General features: G+C 41.5%; 1 protein-coding gene across 4 annotated transcripts in view; it reads right to left on the bottom strand.

Annotated features, from left to right (window-relative positions):
- Window positions 1-22,788, bottom strand: part of LOC111866474 (zinc finger protein rotund) — a 938,200-nt gene that overhangs the window by 25,743 nt on the left and 889,669 nt on the right. For 3 of the 4 annotated variants that reach the window (XM_033752262.1, XM_023855448.2, XM_023855446.2), the window contains one exon: window positions 959-1,042. The exons of the other annotated variant lie outside the window; for it this stretch is intronic. In XM_033752262.1, the coding sequence (XP_033608153.1) occupies window positions 959-1,042 (84 nt within the window). The remainder of the gene's footprint in view (window positions 1-958; window positions 1,043-22,788) is intronic. 4 annotated transcript variants of the gene reach the window in all.

Below are 22,788 nucleotides of genomic sequence, written 5' to 3'. Positions count from 1 at the left end.
CTCTTAGAAACACTGCTACAACAAATTCCTTCAAGATATATTTTAATATTAATAATAGATTTTATCTATGACTGCGTCTCTGTGTTTCCGCTTTCTGTGACATTTCACCAACAAGACTTTTCATATTACATTTATATTTGTTCTCCAATGTTACGAGTATATACATTTCCAACATCTGACATTATTTTGTTTAATTAATCCAACAACTCTCTACGTAGCAAACTGCAAAAAACATAGACCTCAATGTTACGTAATTTGGCCCCTTCCTATTACTCTGTTTCGTCCTATGTCTCCACAATTTATGTCTGAACAAATTTCCTGTGTGTTCCTCATTGTTCACATACAATCTTTTAATTCAGTTCCTGGTTTCTTCATGTATGATGAATAGTACAAACTATAGAATCCTCGTCATGTAATTTTCTTCATTCTCTACTAATTAATTTCAGATTCCTGAATAAGTACTTAATTTACTTCATAATGCATTTGTTATTGCTCTTAGTAACAAAAGTATCTGTCTTTTAAGCAGGTCCTAACAATATTCTGAAAGCTATTCATCGAAGAGTTGGTAGTTTTTCAGGCGTTCCAGAAGTTTCCTATTCCTATGGAACACGAAGTTCATTGCCGTATTCACAAAAGACCACACGATCTAGCCAGTTTACTGCCGGTTTCATAATTTCTCGCATCTATGCTTAAGTGTCTCAAGTGGTCCTTTGCTTTTATGTTTTCGGCTCAAACAACATCTTTATTTTCTCGGATAAATTCTATGCTTAGTAGTTTAAGTTATTAATGGTCAGACGTCCCTAAACTACAATTATAACGACAGAAGGACAAGTCCGTCTGCAGTTCCTTATCTAAGAAACTTTGCAAGTAAAATATGAATTTAGCTACCACAAATGGAATAATTTCCATTTTTTTTTGTTAGTGAACATAATGAGGGAAGGGGGTTGTAATACGGTACCTCTGGGTTGCCATGGTCAATGCCCGGCCAGGAGAGGGCCCCATCTCGCCCCTTGGCTCCCGCACCCCTCTTCCTGCCACGCACCTGCCGGGAACCCAACACAATGAGTCTCCAGAATTTTAACAGTTAAAACAATTCTTATGAATAAAATTCACACACGAACAGACGAACATGCAGGGATGGGAAAAAGAGCATATGCGGTGTGCAGTCATAAATTGTGCTGGTTATGTAACAACAATATGAATTATTCATATAAAAACCTGGAAAAATGAGCTCTATATGGTTCCTGAACACTTTTATCCTAAAGTCGTCTAATCGTATTAACAAGAACAAATATATCTCAACAAAAATAATAAAATTAGTAACAATAACAATAATAAAGTTACACTGATTTCTAGAAATCTAAATAACTACAAATTGTAATAAAGAAAACAGGACCAGGCAGGACCCTAGACCCGTTTTAGACATGGTTTTGGGTTGCACACTTTCGTGCCTTTAGCAACACCAGAATAAAAAAGCACATCTCTGTTTTCTACATTAATCTTTGTGATTCTGTTGAAGGTAATTGACAGAACCAAAAACGCAAAGCCAATCACGTCACAGATTCTACGCGACACACATAAATTACCTTCACTTCCTATTTCTGGGTACTTATACATTCACCGTAACAAGTACTTTCAATAAAAGTTGCAGGTCTACATTTGAAATCGTGTATCACTTCTCTAAAAGATACAATGCACCGTTCTTGAAAAATTAATGAATAAGAGATTGGCATTACAATCCACTACGAGCCTTGACCCTTTTATGGAGGTACAGCTCCCGCATTTCTTTACCCTTCGGCTGGTCGCTGCTTCACGTTCCGATAATTTTAACCTCGGTGGGACACAGAGCCGGTTTCGCCACGATATGGAAGAAAAGAATTTCCGCACCGTCGCCGAGAATTGAACCCCGATTATCCCGTCGTCCACCCCATAGCCTAGTCACTATACTCATTTAGCTCTGGGCTCACTATTGGAAAGTAGGCGCAACACTGAACCGCTAGAGATCAAAATGAATTCTGCGCGACAATTTTAAATGCAAATTCGCGATACGAAATTACGTCGATATCCGTTTACTTTAGTGGGCCTGCTTCTGGAAAGGAAGCAGGTTGGCCACAGGATAAATGAATGCAGTCTCAGTGTCCTCAGTTAATTTTATGTCTTTCGTGAAAGCAGCATATTAAATATCACATAAAACACAGTGTAATTTCTAGTATTTCACCAGTAATTTTATTGGAAACAAAGGGTATTTACAGGAATATACATATATCGAGATCTTCAGGCACTCAGAACGTCGAATATTTACATGACGACTGGTTTTATTCAGAGTATGCTTAAACACCGCTGGACAGATGTATTCAACTTTTCGATACACAAACACTCTAAACGTGTTTCTTGCGATTCTTAATAGGCTGCTGGTTTCCAAGTTGCACGCCTGACGTTGCAGAGCTAACTAAACTTTGTAACACTGTGGAGTCACAAAATTTCCTCGCATATAATTAGATACATCACATACGTGCATCCAAAAGATGCTCAAGTCACAGTAGTAGGACTCAAGGAAGTCTATACTTTGAATTTTCTGCCAATCTTCTATACCACTAGCAATTCTTGAGAAACGCAACCAATTCAATTTGAATTCTGAAATCTGAGATGGGTAAGGTGTAATATATATATATATCACCCTCGTTGGTGGCTCCACCTTATCGTGGTGAGGGGGTTTGAGTATGCCAAGGACCCTGAGAGCTATACCAGCGGTAGCGTAGCTACTGGCAGGGCCTCCCTTGCTGGACAGGTCAAAGGGTAGGCATCAGACGAAGAGAGACACCAAAAACTGATGCCGGAAGCAGCGTCATCAGCAGCGACTTGAAGCACAGAGCAAATGATGCTCGAGATGGTTCAAGTTCGTATAGCAACAGGCGTGACCAGAGTGGTTTGAACGGCTGTTGTACTGCGATGTGGAAAGCAAATGGAAAAACTACCACATTATCACTTTTCCTGGATAGTCTCTTTCCAAAACCAGAGATACCATGTATGCGAGATGTTTCATTTGAAGGAGAAAGCTCTAGATCGCATCAAGTGGAGGAACTGTTTTGGAAGAGACTGTGGACCTGTCGTCTTGACAGATTACTGATGAATGAATGAATATATATATATATATACCACAAATCTAAAAGTATATACGAGTATATATTTTTAGATTTGTGGTATTTAAAGTGGTAAAGATTTACATTGTAGTCTTTTGGATTTTGACGCACTGTGGTCTGGTAGGTGGTTATCAACTTTTCCATGTTCACGCAACCTAGATATTGATGCAATATGCCCATCCGAGCTCTAAGTAACCACATACCAGACTACATGATGTGAAAATCCAGAAGCCCAAATTCTGAAAAGAAAACTCTAAAAATTTAATAAAGAAATTTATTATTATACTCGTAAATTTATTTCCTTTTTGCCTCTTGTCAGATTTGTATATGGTAATATTTTCTTCATTTGTATTCAAAATTGTTATTTTATTATTGTGTTAGGGCTTTTTTATATTTTATTCTGTCTCGTACTTTAATTGAAGTGCTTCTCAAACACAAAAATAAATAGATTAAATAGAAATTAATAAAAAAAAATAAATTTGCAGGAAAAGCAGGCAAAAAATAATTCGTTTAAGCCCTCTAACAAATCTATTACTTTCATTTATTTATATCGTTTTATCTTCCTTACATAATATATATTTTATCCTCATTCACTTTTACTAAAACCAAAAATCGAGTGACAATTTGAAACAGACTCTAAGCCTGAACTTGGGACCATCCCATAAAGGTAAATTTCCTTAGGTCTTCCTTGCTAAAGGGAAATAGAGATGGGCAAATTTGTTACATATTTCATTATTAAGACCTGGACTGGTGCCTGACGGTGAAATTATAGAGACAAAATATTTCAGTGAGCAAATATAACCCTCTTTTTATCGTTATGTTTTATATAATGGAAGTAAATTATACAAAAATTTATACAGGAGTTACTCTAGAGAATTTCGAAAATTCTCCTATATAAAATATTAATTTATTGATATATAAGGATATATAACGATCAATTGAAAGGATGTGGAAGGAAACGATTGTGCCTTAATATAAGATTCCACATTTTCAATAATTTTAACCCAGATATGAGTCGTAAGTTTTACCTCTTAATTAACTTAATATTAAAACGTACAAGCAGGGATATGAGTTTGTCATTTGCCTGGAGGAACTAAGGAAAACAGAGAAAAACTCAATCTCGCTAGCCGGTATCCGGACCAAGATTTGAATCCAAGACATCCAGAGTACGAGGCAGGAGTGCTAGCCATTGCACGAAGACCTTCCACATGCAAGATATATGTATTTGTAACAAACGAACAAAGTTATAAATAAACAAAACATGAATACATAATTAAGTATAGAGGTGGTAGAAATAAAATAAAATATATTGACAGGGAAATAAAAATTAAATGTAACTGTATTAAAATCAATATGCAAAATTGATAAATTAATAATTAATTAGAAAATAAGAAACGAACAATCCAGTGGGAGCGAACATTTTCAGTTCAATTATAAACGATTTTGATATGCCAACATTCATCTCTATGTAGTGAAATTTCTGTGCAGACTAAACCTAATTCGTTTTTGTAAAACCTGTCCGTAGTGTAGCTGCAGCTGTCAGTAAAATTGCAATGAGGTATCAATACGGAATCCGACGTAAATAGGTTCCCCATTTTTTTTGCTTTTGCAGTGACAAGATTCGAGTAATGTTGTTTATATGTCACAATATCACTAGGTCAATAGGTTGCATGTAAAAATTCTTGCTTCTTTTAATTTGGTTTACTTGTCCCTCTTTTCTTGTTCATTTCTTTGTGTTCTCGTGCTGCCTGTCGTCTTCTTGAGTACCGTAGCAGAAATCATAGGGCTTATTTCAAACTATGGCCTTTACCTTTCAGTAAACACACATCTCATATGACATGATCATTATATTAGCACGTAATTAAATAATTAATAATTATTAGATTTATAAATGTCTACAAGAACACTGTTTATTTCGTTAAATTCCTTTAAACTCCAGTAATAAATTGTTTAAGTAATTAAATAAAATATGGAATTGTTATAAATATTTCATCAGCTGTGTATAGACAGAAATATCTCAAAATATAATTCAAAATCTGATCCTTCTTTGTAGGTAAAAAGGTGAAATTGTCCCTGTGCTCAACTAACCAAGCACTACGCCATGAAGACGTATGGGGGAGTCGATGTATAGATCCATATTTTCTTGACCTCGGCACTAGTTGGAGGTGAGTGGTCAGCTTCACGCCCCGGCATCTTTACCCACGGGAAAGAGCCCCCGGTACCCATTGTAAAGGAGGTTGGGTGAAACTCAGAGCCAGTCTGGACGATTGGAGAAGTAAACATTTTTTATACTACCGGGACTCGAACTCCGAACCCTCGTTCCTCCAGCCCATAGCCAGTCGCTATACCAACTACGCTATCACGGCTCCCTCTCTGCAGGTATATAATCAATTTATTTCATGAAACGCTGTCAATATGCAAAAACTGATTACATTCTATAAAGTAAATGACAGTCCATGTTCTATTTTATGGAACTGAAGTTTAGGTTTTGAAGAGAGACGAAAGTAGGTTTTTTTTCTTAATTTGCTTAGTGGGAGGTGGAGTCAAACTGGGTCCACTCGGCACAGGGGCCACTGATTGGCCTATTGTAGCCTGCCCCGGTTGATTATGATGATGCAGAATTTGGTGGAATGAAGATTGGCAGGGGAAACCGAAGTACTTGGAGAAAACCCGCCCAAGAGCCGCTTTGTCCACCACAAATCCCACTTGACCAAACCCGGGATCGAACCCGGGCCGTCGCGGTGGGAATCCAGCGACTAACCGCTTGAGCTATGGCGCGACCAAAGCAGGTTACAATCTGTTGAAACAAAAAAATACATTCGATCGGACAGGATAAAAAACCAAGATGTTACAGAAGAACTCGATATATCTACAATAAGAAATAATTAAATATTTTTGGACGAAACTGAATTGGAAATCTAAACATTACCAGAGGAAATATCACGAGGTAGAAGAAGAGATAATGGTTGAACATCTGTACGCTGGTCTGAATCCGGAAGAGTCCATTCTTGGATGGCAGAAGAAGAAGAAGAAGAAGAAGATGATGAAGAAGAGGAGGAAGAGGAAGAAGATGAGGAGGAGGAAGAAACGGAAGGGGCAAAAATTAAGGATGTTTAAGGACAAAACATTGAGAAAGAAATTTGAATCTAAGAGGCAGTATTTCATTGTATCGTATTGTATTGTATTGTATTGGAGAGGGTGGATTTCCCCATGCACTTAGACCAACTGCTGGTCCATTGCGCGTCCCCCTATGATATTCTACCAGTCTCTATTCCCTACCGGTACTGGTGCGTGCCATCAGTCCCGACTCAGCCAGCGAGTTCGGCCACTACAGGCTCAACATTATCTCGATGCTTCCCCCATCTACCAGAGGCGTTAGAGACTACTGTTGGGCGGGAAATGTCTTGAATTTGGCTCAGTGGTCCCCTTGGGACATGAGGTTCTTTTACTTGCCGTAAAGCTACGACACGGGACCCACGGCTTAAAGTCCCTCCCTGAGAAAGGAAGACGAAGAATCTTAATTTACACAACGACGCTCTTCTAATCAAAATACTTATATAGCACAGAGATGAAGGAAGATTCTGAATGATGAGCCGGGAAAAATTTTTTTTTTTTTTCACTACAGAATTTACCTGGAGTAAGATTCGGTTACACCACATGGTCACGGGGCCAGGAATCTAACTCGAAACTTATACAGTACTAAGCATGAATCCTGTTAACTCGACCACCACGTCTGCTTGTATGGCCTAGTCAGTATAGCGACTGGCTACTGGTTAGACGACCGAGGGGTTGCAATTCGAGTCTTGGTAGGGTCAAGAATTTTTTTTCTCTTCTCCACGTCGTTCAGACCGGATCTGTGGTCCACGCAACCTCCTTCCAGTAGGTATCGGGGCTCTTTCCCCGGGGTGAGGGGGTAAAGTGACGGGGGCGTGAAGCTGACCACTCATCTCCAACTAGTGCCGATGTCAAGAAAATGTGGATCTATACATCCACTCCGCCACAAGCCTTCTTGGCGTAGCGCTCAATTAGTTAAACACGGGGACAATTTTACATTTACTTCTATACCACGTTAGGTGATCAGCTTCATGTGAGATTTAAGGTTCCCAATATTAAAGAGTACGTTTTCTTTCTGGGATGGGCCGCCGTGTAATTTGGTAGACAGGTATCAACCTTTCGGAGGAACCTATTGCATCTATTTTCTGCAATAAGAACACATGTAAGAGTTCATTTGAAACACTGATATCTATTTATAAATCTACAAGGCGTAACACCAAGGTACTATTTCGATTAGGTCACGACTGTTTCCATCTAAATCCCTTACATTTCTTTATTCATCAATATTCTATCTTTCGACAGTCTCGATACCGAAAGCTTCATTAAATACCACACCACCCGAAAAACGTATTACGTCACATGTCAGAAGACCGTCATTTTTAACAAGTTTCATAATATATAACTATGACACCATAAGAGCCGGGCCCAGGTCGAGATTCAAAGCAAGTACCTTCATAAAACGAGTCATACTATTGTGAAAATCGGCTCGGTTATATACTTAGTACTTAGTATTTAAAGATGGCCACGCTATAGCTCAAGCGGTTAGTCGCTGGCTTCCCATCGCGGCGGCCAGGGTTCGATCCCGGGTCTGGTCAAGTGGGATTTGTGGTGGACAACGTGGCGCTGGGGCAGGTCTTTTCCGAGTACTTCGGTTTCCCCTGCCAATCTTCATTCCACCAATTGCTCCACAATCACCCTCACCTATCATCTGGAGCTGGTACAATAGGCCAGAAGTGGCCGCAGTACAAGGGACTTAGTCCCACCCCACTAGCAATAAAAAAAATAATAGTATTTAAAGATGCTGGTGGTACATACTGAAGTTAGATAACGTGAAATAACATATGATATAGTGATTCTGGAACGAAATGGAGACAGGAAAAGCGGTAGTAGTCTTTTCAATACACCATTCTCTCATTTCTTCCAGAAGCCGTGGCAAACACCTGAAGTCTCTATCAGGACAGTGGGTTTTCAGTGGAGTAGGGAAGATGGTAAAGTTCTCCCTGTGCTTAGCTAATTAAGCACTACGCCATGAAGGCGTATAAGGGAGTGGATGTATAGGTCCACATCTTGACCTCGGCACTAGTTGGAGGTGAGTGGTCAGCTTCACGCTTCGGTCACTTTACTCCCTGGGAAAGAGCCCCCGTTACCCACTGAACAGTAGCTGGGTGGGCCCCAGAGCCGGTCTGGATCATGTGGAGAAGAGAAACATCCTGACCCTACCGGGACTCTTTAACTCCGACCCCTCGGTCGTCCAGACCGCTATACCGACTGAGCTATCCCAGCTCCAATTTTTTTCGAGCAGCCGTGGCAAACACAAAAAGTCATCAGTAGATTCTAAAGGGTTTTGACGATGGTGGACGACACACAGAATTACTGGGTTTTTGGACTTTCCCCATCTTCCGGAATTCTAGGTGATACGAGGACACGACATTTCGGAAACTGGATCTGTTTCCGTCTTCAGGTGAGAAAAGAAGACACCTACTCAGTTGGGCCCCTTAGAAAGAGCTAATCTCAGGCAGTGGGTTTTCGGTGGAGTGCGGAAGATGGTTAGCCCCTGAATTTGTCAGCAGCTACACCGTTAGCAGTCGGCAGGGCAATAAACTGCAGAGCTACTCCACTTATGTTAACCGATTCCAAGAAACCCATTACAATGGAATTGTTTACTTTCAATATGAGGAATAGTAGACAACGTTCAAAGTAGCTTAATAAACTCGTTACTGCTTCCAGTTGTTCACTGAATAGTTTACATATTTATCTCGCCGAAACTAATATTAAGCACTCATATACTTAAAATTTACTTCCTACTCCACAGAAAGTCCCTCCCGCTTCCTTTATAAAGACCAGCTGTTGATGCTGTTTCGGGAAATAATTGGTTTATTCTGGGAAACGTTTGGAACACGAGTAAACTTCGTGGAAAGAAGGCAGAGTTTGATAACGTTAAAGCAGGTGTGGTACCTCTTACGTGTATATTCTCTGTGATTTAAAGGTTAAGAGCTATTCTTATATTATGATTTCGTCTGGTGACGAGACAGGTAGAACCAAATATGGACCAATTACCTTTTTCATGCTTTTATTTCTAGATCAGAGTTTCTGAACGTCGAAGCAGATGGTACATGTATAAACCACCTTGCGTTAAGGGTTAATATAGAACTTTTGAAGTTCTATACATTATCAGTCGAATTAATAGCGTGGCTCAGTTTTAACCAGACTCTACAGAACATACTGTTAAAAACGAATAAACCCCACGAAGCAGAATCTTTATTGAGAAGAAATACCCCGTCTGTTATGGGACCAGAATGTTTATTACCGAGCCCATATTAATCCGTGCTGATCCCTCGTCTGAGCCAAAAGAATCCAGTCCAAACATCCCATCTCATTTTAAGGCCGCGCCATAGCTCAAGCGGTTGGTCGCTGGCTTCCCACCGCGGCGGCCCGGGTTCGAGTCCGGGTCTGGTCAAGTGGGATTTGTGGTGGACAAAGTGGCGCTGGGGTAGGTTTTCTCCGAGTACTTCGGTTTCCCTTGCTTATCTTTATTCCACCAAATACTCCATCATCATAATCACCCGGGGCAGGTACAATAGGCCAATCAGTGGCCGCCGTGCCAAGTGGACCCAATTGGACTTCACCTCCCCACTAAGCGAATTATTTTTTTTCCCATCTCATTTCCTTAATATACATTCCCTCACCTTCGTCTAAACCTTTGGTGATCACTGCACGGGTTTCGATCGAAATAAATATGAATTTTTTGACTGTCCCTGAATATCACCCTTTTTCATGTGATCGTCCCATTGTGATAGTAGTACAGAGAGGAGCACCATGCAAATTATGAAAACCCTCCTGTAGAGTTTCCTCCACTGTCCTGTCATTTCCTCCCTCTTAGTTTTAAGTTGTTATTTTCAAACACCCACAACAAATGTTCCTCCCTTAACGACACAGAAGAAGTCCCATTGAAGGAACACGTAAACGTATAGTTTCGTATATTTCAGGTTTACGTTTGTACACTTCGCATAGAAAGACAGAAGATTCTGAACTGACCGCTAACATGCATTTCCCAGCTCTAATCTTCACTGAAGTTGAGTAGAAACAGCGATAAATTGTAATTTTCTTTCAGCCCAATCTGAATAGGAAATACACTGAACAACTGCTTACGTATACTTTTAAAGAAATGTCTCTATTTCCTTAGTTCATTTAATAGATGCATCGAAGTCAGTGAGAATGTGTTACAATATTTTCCCCTAACCGAACTGTATGGTTCTCTAAGTCTTTAAGTAGCTTACACACTGTTCCCTTTCCTTCTACTTTCTACCCAGCAGCTGAAAGTCACAGAATATCCATTTAGTACTTGATTTGTTTTATAGAACCTTGCAACCATGAGAGAAAACTTCATAATGAGGAGCTTCATAATTTATACTCTTCGCCAAGTACAATTAGAGTAATCAAAACTAGGAGGATGAGCAGGGCATATAGCACTCACGGGGATAAGAGGAATGCATGTAGGATTTTGGTGGAAGATTAATAATATAATAAATCTTAGAAAGACAGGATTGGGTGATATGGACTGAATTGATCTGGCTCAGGATAGGAACCAGCGGATAGCTCTTGTGAATACGGTAATGAGCCTTCGGGTTCCATAAAATGTTTGGAAATTCTTGAGTAGCTGAGCAACTGGCGGTTTCTCAGATAGGACTCAGCTCCATGAAGTTAGTTAGTTAGTTAATTACTCGTAGTTATAATGATGATTCTCTCTCATATTATCTACATATGGCGTTAATCGTGAAAGAGGAAGGTTGGATAAAATGCTGTGTGTAGCTGATAACACGATAGTACTAATTTATTTATGGTTTATTTAAAGATTATTTATTTATATTTAAAGATTATTTATTTAAAGAAGTTCAAATTAAGTAGCTTTGCAAAGTTGTGGAAGTAAGCGACCGTGGTTTAATTTCAGGTGTCAGGTGTTTTCCCGGAATTTGCCACGAGAGAGCGAAGATGACCCACTAAAAACCTTCAATGAATATCTGGTTTCCTGGCAGAGATTTGAATCCGGGATCCTCAGAATACTATGCAGGAAAATTATCCACTATTTTACTATGTACGTTCGACAATTCCTGCAGTTTGTTTTGTCGCTCCTTTATAAATTGGTACAATAAATGATCCCTTTCATTCTTGTGGCTAATCCTTTTCGTAACAAGGCATTAATGAGTTTGTGGATCCACGCATTTAGCGTTCACCTCCTGCTTCGGCCAGTACCTTTTGAATACGATCAATAACTGGCAATTTAAATCTCTTCAACATTTCAACAACAATAGCAATAGAAATCTCAAGTACTATTGTCTCAGCTGTATGTATTTCAGTCTGTCTAATATTGTTAAGCCTGTGTACATACAACAGTTGATAGAAGATATTCCTTCACCTATTCAGAATATTGTGAGATTCATCAAGCAGATCACCAGTCTCATTATGTATCATACAAACAAAATGAACTGGAGAAAGTGACGTTTAATAATCGATTACTATCTCCGGTTTCTTTTCTGCAATTACATATGATTTACAATATATTATTTTGCATATAACCTCATGAGGATTCCTTTTATTTGTTATGCACCTGCTTGACAACATGGCACATTTCTATCTCATATTATTATAAATGCCTCGCGCATAAACTTTAAATTCTAATATTCAGTGTTGGTATTTAAGACGACTCTTCCATTTTAATACCGTACGATATAATTCTACGGAACTGGGATAGCGTATTCGGTATAGCAACTGCCTACTGGCTGGACGACCAAGGGGTCAGAATTCGAGTCCCGGTATGGTCAAGAATTTTCTCTTCTGAAAGTCGTTCAGACCGGCTCTGAGTTCCACCCAGCTTCCTATCCATTGGGTACCGGGGTTTCTTTCCTGGCGGTAAAGCGGCCGGGGCGTGAAGCTAACTACTCACCTCCAACTATTGCCAAGGTCAAGAAAATATGGATCTATACATCATTCCCCATACGCCTTCATGGTGTAGTGCTTAATTAATTAAGCATAGGGACAATTTTACCTCAACTTTTACGGCATAATTCTATAAAATCGGCGTAGCTCAGTCGTTATAGTGGAGGGGTGGATGCTGGGCGGCCGAGGTTGGGTTTCCGGCAGGGGGCAAGAGATTTGTCTCCTCCTCACAGCTTACAGACCGGCTTTGGGTCCCACCCAGCCTCCTATCCAATGGGTACCAGTGGGTATTCCTCCGGGGCTTGATACTGACAACTCGCCTATATATAGCGCCAAGATAAAGAATGGTGGAACAATATTTCCACCCCCCATACATCTTCATGCCAGTCACGGTAGCCGAGCGGTCTAAGGCATGTACTGTCTTAGCTCGCTTGGAAATTGGGATCGTGGGTACGAATCCCACTCAGTGCATGGATGTTTAGTTTGTGTGTGCGTTTTTCTGTGTATATGTACAGGTAGAGGCCTTGCGACGAGCTGTTCACCCGCCCAAGGAGTCCTACCGAATGCGTAAGATCTAGAAAAACCAAAGTGAACGGAGAAGTTCATGGAGGTAGGCCTAGGGCCAGTGAGGCTGTAGTGCCAAGGGGAAAAAAATACATCTTCATGGATTTTTGCTTAATTACTTAACACAGTAACGACTTTACCTTTTACCGTATCCTGTTGTATATCTAGAAGGCTCACGCTTGCTATTCTGTCGTTATGTGTTTTAGCAAGTAGTTACTTGTAGGAGCAGAGAATTGGAAGAATAGACGTCAGTGGCCGCGCGGTCTAAGGCATGTATCATCTTCACCCGCTCGTGGGTTCGTATCCCACTCGAGGCGTGGATGTATGTGTGCGTTTATTCTGTGTTTGTGTTGTTCTGTGTGAAGGGTCTCATCCCCTGCCCAAGGAGTCCTACCAACTGTGTTTAGATTAAGAAACTGAGAAAGCGGCGAAGGTACACAAGGGCTGTAGAGTCATAGAGAGATATCAGGTATGCTTCAGTCGGTACTGCAGATTTTAACATTGCCGAAAAAAGTTTTACATTATACCTCCAGAGAACGGTATCGGTTAGTTCATATTGCTACTCTATCCATATTATTCCGCCTGAATTTAGCTGACTTTCCTGAACATTTAGAGCCCACAGCGTGCATACTGAGTGAAACTGTGAATTCCATATGTCCCTCAAGGGTTGTAACGTGTAAGGGCGTACAGAGTGTTGTCAGTAAACATATAGAGTATATCGTGGTAGTTCTGGTGAGAATTGAGGATTATGATTTGGACTGTATATTTCGAGACTGACATGGGGCCAGTCCTTGGAAATATTTCGCTCTTCTATTTATCAGAAAACTTGAGAACTACGAAGAGCTTTGGAGCTTCCATGGCGTATAAATACATTGAGATCCTCTCGCGTGATCAACTGTGTCATTGGTGAAATAAAAACCAATGTTTCATAATCTCGCTCATCTCCACCAACAGAGCCAGTGTGGTAAATCATCGTTATGTAGCCCGATAAAGGTAAAAAGGTAAAATTGTTCTTGTGCATAACTAATTAAGCACTAAGTCATAAAGGCGTATGGGGGTGTGGATGTATAGATCTACATTTTCTTGACCTCGGCACTGACTGGAGGTGACTGTCACCTTCACACCCCGGTCGCTTTAACCCCGGGAAATAACTTCCTGTACCCATTGGATAGGAGGCTAAGTGGACTCCAGAGACGTTCTGGATGACGTGAAGAAGAGAAAATTCTTGACCCTACCAGGACTTGAACTCTGACTCTCGGCGGTTCTGGCCGTAGCCAGTCGCTCTGCCGACTATTTTATTCTGGTTTCCGTTATGTCGTTAATATAAATATATACATATACACACCAGTCTGTCAAACGGAACTACTGACGTGTAACGCTTTTCTATTTGATTCTGAATTGGCAGGTTGCATTTTCTAAATCCACATTTCTTTTAGATTATCCAGAAGGGAAATCCAGCCGTAATACTGAGCAGACCTCGAGGTTTATGTAATCCAGTACGAGACGGTGTTTTAAGCTGCATATGATTTATAATTTATGCAACTTGATTAACATCCTATTGAAGCGAACATGCAGGGATCTAAGTTTGATGGGTGAGATGATATGTGGCGGTAATGAGGTAGGTGGGAGGGGGGGGTGCAACATGTTACAAAACCGCCACCGATAGGTAGTTCAGGCTCCGTGCGGACACACATAATGGGATCTGTTTTTTATTTTGGGTTCCGTTTATAAAACAAAAGCCAGTGTGCTAGACAACAGAGTGGCGCAGTGTAACACCGAACCCGGTCGTCTTCTGTTCGCCGCCCAGTTCCACTTTCTGAATCGAGTCCAAAAATAAAACACCGGTACAACCCTTTATGCCGGTCACAGTGGCCGCGTCGTCTAGGGCATGAACTGTCTTCGCCCGCTAGAACACTGGGATCGTGGGTTCGAATCACACTCAAGATATAGATCCCTGTTTGTGTTAGGTAGCAGCCTTGCAAAGGCGTTAGCTCCCGTCCAAGGAGGCCTACCGACTGTCTTAGGATTAAGAAACTGAAATGAAACAAAGCGTTTCACTGGTGCCCTGTCCTTCAAAGTGGGGGCAACAGGAAAGAAAGAGAGAGAGACATCTTTATGGGAATTATTTCGTCCAGGAACATCGGACCGAGGCAAATACTAATACTGGGAAGGTTACAGGTACAAATCTAAGTTCCGAGAGCCGATATCATGGCTCCAGTTTCCAGTAGTTCTCTACGAAAACACCGACGAATAACAGAAATGTACTCTGAAATAGGCACTGTGTTTCTTTCCTCAAAGGTTTTGCAGCCTTTTATTTCAGTCTTTGTTTTAATCTGTGCTTTATGATCTACTTTTCTTTCAAGCCATTCACATTTTTATTCCATCTTATATAAGTTTTCTGGTTTTTATGACGTGAAGATTCATATTGTCATACATTAGGGGCATTTGGGTGACTTATAGATGGGTTTTGGATTGGATGATTGGATTTATTGACACTCAACGCGTACCTACAGGCAATTGCAGCGCTATCGCTGACCTACACACTTTACAGTTTCTCGTTACACACGAACTAGGGTTCTCAATCTTCACGGGTCGTATCCTGGCAACGGATTTCAATACAGTAGTCGTACCAGTCTCACATACAAAGTCTTCTTTGGACGTCCCAATTCCTTTCTTGTCATTTTGTTCTCAATCGCCTACGACTACCATCTCCCGACTCATTCAATTCTAATTCTAGCTGCCCGAGATTCTCGCTATATAGCGGGAATTTGTTTACCGGGCCGTTGCCTAGCAATGAACTATTCCGGCTTTCAAGCGACATGACACAATATTATGGTCTTCTGAATTAAGACAACATGCTGTTTGGTAGATAGACACTAATGTTTCGGAGGAACGAACTGCCACCATCTTCAAAACACCCGTTTTACCTTCTTTCGTTCTCTCTTTCTTGTTTCAGTATGTTACATGTTTCGTTCATTCCATCTGTTTTGAACCTTTCGTTCAATATACACGTGCAGCTGACTCAACTCTTGTGTTATTTAATAACGTCCTAATATCAAGAGTATAAAACTATGCTCCACACCCATAAGGTACCAAATTACACCCACTTTGTAACAAAAATACACTGGTATTGGTATATTCATGGGCACGCGGTAGCGTAGTTGGTTGAGGCAATATGCTACAAGCCGGAAGGTAGCTGGATCGAATCCCGATGAGGTCACTGAACTTTTTTCAATTTACCTAATCCTTCCAGGAGCACTATGGCCCTGGGGTCGACTCGGCCTCTAACAGAAATGAGTACCAGGAATATTCTCGGAATGTTCTTGGGGGTAAAGGGCGGCCGACGCGTAAGGCTGACAACCTTACCGCCCTCCAGCTATGAGCCGATTGTCTAGATAATGTGGGACCCTCAACATCTCACAACTCTACGGGCCTCCACGGCCTGTTACAAGGATACCTTTACTTTAATTTTATTGGTATTTTCATTAAAATAGCCAACTAATCGATTTATGATAACTGTCATATTAAAATGAACTGTATTATAATTGATGAATGAATGAAATAGTGAATGATCATGGCCGACTGGATCCCAGACCTTCAACTCCTGATTTAACGGAGTGTGATCTGAGCAGAACCTACAGCAGCCCAGACCCCAAGGCTTGTCATGACAAGACCCGGCTGTGCGGTGTCGCCCAGAATAACCGCCACTCGTAGCATGGCGACCGATACAGCAAACACAAGCGGACAGGCGTGTCCATCTGGACGAGCTCTTAACTAACGAGCTTCATGGCGCAAGGTCCTACGTGAAAACAAACAGGTACTCAGACCGTGAAGAAGTTCCCTGAGTTCAAATTATCCGAAGCATCACACAAGCCTGCCTCTGGGAACAGTCCTGAGCCACTTCCGCACTCTACTTCTGTAAGTTGTCTCTGTGCTTAATCAATTAAGCACCACGCCATGAAGACGTATGAGATAGTGGAAGTACAGCTACATCTTTCTTGACTTCGGCACCGTGAATGGTCAGCTTCACGCTCCTGCAGCTTTAGCCCCGAGAAAAGAGCACCAGGTACACACTGGATATGACGTTGCGTGGACCCCACAGCTGGTCTAAGTTTTATAAAGAAAAGAAAAGAAAAATACCTGGTCCTTGCCTGGAACCTAACCCTGGCCGTGCAGCTCGTAGCCCGTCCCTACACTAACTGAGCTATCCCGGCTCTTAATAAAATCTTACTCTTTCTCTCGTCTACGCCTGTGATTCCTAGAACAGACAGGAATTCCTCTCTTCGGTGCCAGATCTAAATGGCCTTGGGGCTCACCCAGCCTCCTAGAGGATGGACTCTAGCGACACTTTTATATGGAACAGAGAGTAAAGCTGAACACCCACTCCATTCTGAGCGGATGTTCAGAATGGGTGGAGCTCTACCTCCAAACTCCTGTGCAACTTCATGGAGTGATGTTTAGGCACAGAAGTGCCATCTAAGCCTATGACGCCCAGTTTCATGGTCTGGTAAACTGCTGCTGGCCCTCGTCAGCAGTCGTTCTTGGTTGCGAGTCACGCTGTAGTCATGATATTGTACACGGCTGTGGAGTTGTGCAAGAACTCTGCCCGCCGGTTTCATAGTCAGAAGGCCTTTATTTTAATATACATCGTCGGGAGAATATAAAATCTCGAACAAACACAAGGTAAACAAATGTCAGGACTGTCCCATAATATAGGCCACAAACTTCCCACGTCAGCATTTATTGTCTTCATGTGATAAAACATTAAATTACGCAACTGAGAAACTGTTGTTAAACAAAACCCCAAACGAAGCTTGTTATAAAAGGATAGACACTGTGACATGACGCCTGCAAGCCGGAATAGTGACGTCAGAACAGATGTCCATTGTCAGGCAACGTTTCGCTAAACATGCATAACCGTGGCAACGGATACGGCGATTACAACAGATGAACCGTTCAAGTGTGTGTTCAGTTTGCTGTCCGCAAGGGTCACAAAAGGACAAGCAATTCATTCGCAGGTGTGAGACGTACTGGAGAGATAAGAGCTCGAGAATTAGAGAGATTAGAGACCGGCCGGAGATTGAGACAGTGGTCTCGCGCGCGCGGTCTGAGAAATAAACTGTCTTCGCCTGCTCGAACACTGGGAAGGTGGGTATGATTCCCACTTCCGTTATGGACGTCTGTGTGCAGGTAGCGGCCTTGCTACGGGCTGATCCCCTGTCCAAGGAGCCTTGTGTAGAAGGTCAAGAAACTGAAAAGGCAGCCAAGGTCAAAGAAAGGGCTGTAGAACCATGGATGGATGGGTGGGTGGATAGATAGATAGATAGATAGATAGATAGATAGATAGATAGATAGATAGATAGATAGGAGTAAGATGATGGGTGTGAACGGGTGGGGACGTAGAAGGAGTTAGTTCTATGCTAATCGTATCAAGATCGAACGCGGAGTTATCAGAAAGGAATTATTGTTATTATTTATTTAAACTGCAAATGGGTTGTTCGGTGGCAATGGTACTACAATAAGACACAACACACAAATGACACACATCACACTAATTAACACACCACGCTCAAACAGAACACAGCACACAAAACTACACAAACAACAAAGGACACACTAGCACACAGTGAATAAAATAACATACAGTGAATAATGAGAAAAAAATTGAAATAGGGAGACTGAAGAAGTACAAGAATGGGGGGGGGGGAAGAAATTGATGGAACCGAAAAAGAGGAGAGGAAGAAACTGTCAAAAGTAAGATTCACATTCTAGCAATGTACTTCAGATGTGGTTTAAAGAGGAATACCAACCCAACACAGTTGAGAAAATTGAGAAAAACACGGAAGAACTTCATAATAGCTGATAACCTAACCATGATGCTAACCAGGTAAACATCGAATGCAAGTTTTGAGCGTCATGGCCACATAAACAGCTCAATAATAAAATAATTGAAAAAAAAAATGTTTTTCCAATGACTTAGAGAGGGAGAAATATTATCACGTGTGATTCTACCCCAAGAAACTACTAAAAGGCTTAATGACCCCAGTCACCTGAAAGTTACGTTTATACACACTGTAACTTCCTTGCATTTCATATTGTGAAATTCGACATAAATTGTACCTTGCTCTGTGATTACGGCAGTGCGAAGTATCAAACTGTACACAAAACAAAAAAATATTTCAAGGTTTCGTCCAGTCAAGTGCGCTGGCTTACTCCCTGCATTGCATTAGGCAATACTTCAGCCTGTTCCAACTTCAGTTATTCGGAGAGACCATTTATTGTTTCTCTTGATTGAAAATTGCAGAGAGGTTTAAAGTTTCTATCGTGTCACCCTGACTAGATATTAAATCTGATGTTTTATGTATTATTATTATTATTATTATTATTGGAGGGAGTGGGTTTCCCTATGCACTTAGACCAGTTGTTGGTCCATTGTGCGTCCCCCTTAAATTTCTACTGTTCCCATACCCTACCGGTAGACGGTGCGTGCTATCAGCTCCGTTGAGCCAACGAGGTCGGCCCTCGGTACCTTGATACTTCCCCCATCTACCAGAGGCATTGGAAACTACTTGGGCGGGAAAGTTTTTACCTAATAATTTTGCTCAGAGGTCTCCTAGAGACATGAGGTTCTTTCACGTGCCGTAAATCTACGACACGGGACCCACGGCTTAAAGTCCCTCCCAGAGGACTTGTTCCCTGAATTTTTCCGCCCTTAAAAATTCCACGACCTCCGCCGGGGGAACGTTACCCCTAGACTACGGAGGACGCTATGTTTTATGTAGTAAAAACTATAATAACAAAAATAACAATAACAATCTGAAACCCAGCGCTTCTTAGTGTGTTTCTGCGCAACGAAAGGCGCAATGACAGGAAAACGTAGAAGCACATAGGACGTGAAATATCGACAAACTTTATATGTGTAAAAGAGGTAAAAAGAGATAAAGTTGTCCCTGTGATTAATTAAGCACCATGTCATGAAGACGTAAGTGGGAGTGGTGGTATAGCTCCACAGTTCTTTACCTAAATACTAGGCGAAGGCGAGTGGTCAGCTTCACACCCCCTCAGAGGAAAGAGTCCTCGGTTCCCATTATATAGGAGGGTGGGTGGGTTGCACTTCTTGTCTGTACGCTGTGGAGTGGGGAGAAATCTCTTGTTCTCACGCGAATTGAACCCCGGCCGTCTATTCCGAAGCCTGTCTTTATACCGACTGAGGTATGAAGTCTCTCATTCTATGTGTGTGTGGTATACCGGAAATGAGGGCCGTTTTGTTTCATACCAAAAGTTGAAATTGCATGACAAGATATGACTTTTAATGCTGCTATGTCCTACGGGCCTGTTGCAGTTTTTACATTATCCTTACTCTAATATTTATGTAAAGTATTTAGCAGCTGCACTTCTTATGTGGTTGTGTTTCACTGAAAGTTGTGGTCGAGTGGATAATACACTCCTGTTTCTTATTCGGGGGATTCCGGGTGCAAACCTCGGCTCGGAGATGGCTGTAGTGACTGATTTTTTCGTCGTTTCCTTCAGTCCTTCCAGGCAAATTCCTTATCATTTCCTGAATTTACGCCACATAATTTCAGAAAGCAAATAATAATAAATTTTAAAAATAGATCTTTTCTGGAGGATTACATCAACTGGAAAGGGCGAAACTAATTGCAATTTTTTAAGAATAAAACCAAAATTTTCGGGGGTAAAATGTTAAGCTATCCCTGTAACAGAACGTGAAGGCCTATAGGGCCGTGAGACGTCGATGTTTTACATTTTCTAGATAATCGGCTCACAGATGACTGTGAGGTTGTGAGCTTTACGAGCCGGCCATACTTTACAACCCAGGAATATTCCTGGTACTCATTTCTGTTAGATGCTGAGTCGACCCCATGGCCATAGTGCGGCTGGAAGGATTAGATCAATTAAAAATCAAATGACCACATTGGGAATCGAACTCGCGACCTTTCGTCCATGTAGCATGGTGCCTCAACGAACTACGCTACCGCATGTCCCCAAATTTTCGGGGGTTGCAGGTGATATTATAATATTTACGTATATGAGGCTAAACATCAGTCGGCATTATCGGACGCAGTGGAGAAGAAAGTGTCTCTTTCGTCAGGAATCAGCCCCGGCTTCCCTGTCGTCCAGCTCGTAGTCTAGCCGCTTACTGACTGAGCTCTAATACTAAACGTCACCAAATCTGTTCAGTAATTTTGGCAATGACGGAAGCTGAGTGATGAAGGAAAGCACCTTCTCTCAAGTAGGAATATGTCATGTTTCTGCTGCTTGCAAAGTACACATAGCAACAAAACACAGATTTCTCGTATTAATGTTAACAAAATAACCTTCTGTGCTGCTAACACGTCACGTGTTTCTGCCTCAGCCAAAGCATAAGTCGTAAACTTCTCACATAAACCCTTCTGACAGAATTTCTGAGATATTAATCATGTACATAATTACGTCACGTGACTATAAATATTAAGTTGGTCAGCTATACTCTGCTGCTAGTGGACTATCTGGCAGGTGTATATAGCGACAGTGAACTTTATGACACACTACGGACAAGTCGAAGTAAAATCTAGACCAGTGTTTCTCAACCGCCGGGTCGCGGCCTGGTACAGGGCCCTCATCATATAGAAGAAAGAATTTACCGGGCCTCGTTCTAACAGATGTTGAGAAACACTGATGTAGACCATGCTGACAAGTTGTACAGGAACAAATCGGGTAATTTGTGTTTGTTCGTTGGGTGTCTTATGTAAGATGTACACAGAAGATAAATCACAGTCTCATAAGCCATATACGCAAGGCTGCGACTGTATAATCTGCAAATAAGGGATGTCAGTACAAGTATTAAAAGCAGCAGTAATTTGTAGCTATGTCCTGCCAAATATATGGTTCATAAATTTAATTTTTAAATTTTTTAACGACACTGTTTGACAGGCGCAGTGTAAGAAAATTCCAGAGGTCTCTTTCTACAATTAAGGAAAACTTTCATGCTAATTAAATTCAAATGTTGATAGTTGGCTGACCAAGAATTTCCCCCATGTTTATTGAACCGAAATTTCAGGGCTGCTTTCACAGAAGACGGCCATTCGAAAATATCCTCGCGAAATCAATGTAGTCCTCGCTTCACAACTCACTTCCCCAAAATAATATCACGCTTCCATCAATGCTCCGGTCCCCTAACTGGTCGCTCTAAGATTCCTGTCATAATTATATACCGTATATTTATTTATTTATCCACCCTTGTAAATAACTCAAGTCCTCTCTGAACAGCGCCTCCCTTCCAACTGTCCCTTTTCTAAATAGCCTCTCGTGTAGAACTGACTTCGTTGTCCCAATTGCACGGCCCGCGTAGACGGCACACTGTTCATTCTCGTATGCTAACCGTTTCCGCCGGAACGAGCCGTTCCCTAGTAGCAGTCGTCTATTCTTGCTTAATAAGAATCTGCTCCATAGTTCTTGGCTTGAACAAATATGCTACAATATGTATTTCAATTAGAACAATGCCAATTTACTTAAAAATTGTCCTTCATGCATTGGTCCATGGCACACAATATACAGGTAATCAAGTTCTACAATTAATATTTCAAATATTTTTAGACGCTAACATTACTGTCAACCGCCTCTGTGATGTAGTGGTCAGAATTCCTGGTTACATATCCAGAGGTCCCGGGTTGGATTCCCGACGCTACCAGATTTTCTGTGAAGTAATTGGTCTGGAATTGGGGTCCACTCAGCCTCGTGAGGATAACTGAGGAGCTACTTCAAGGAAATAGCGGCTCCGGTCTAGAAAACCGAGATTAATGTCCGTGGGGATCCGTTGCGCTGACCACGCGACACCCTCTATCAGCAAAATTTGACACTAACTTGGCCGACAAGCGGCGGTCGCTCGGTCGGTATAGTTCGCTAGTGGACTAAAGGCGACGGGGAAAACATTACGGTATTTTGGCATGTGACACCGTGTTGTCTGATAGATATATACCAACGTTCCATACAGACCTACTGTCTCTACCTGCAGGATTGGCCCTGAAGCAATTTCGTATAAAACACTGGTACATATCTATCGAACATTAAGGCATTTCCTTTCAAATGATCATAATGA

The sequence above is a fragment of the Cryptotermes secundus genome, unplaced genomic scaffold, assembly GCF_002891405.2.
Source record: "Cryptotermes secundus unplaced genomic scaffold, Csec_1.0 scaffold320, whole genome shotgun sequence".
Lineage (NCBI taxonomy): Eukaryota > Metazoa > Arthropoda > Insecta > Blattodea > Kalotermitidae > Cryptotermes > Cryptotermes secundus.
This window is presented reverse-complemented; position numbering and strand designations above follow the sequence as displayed.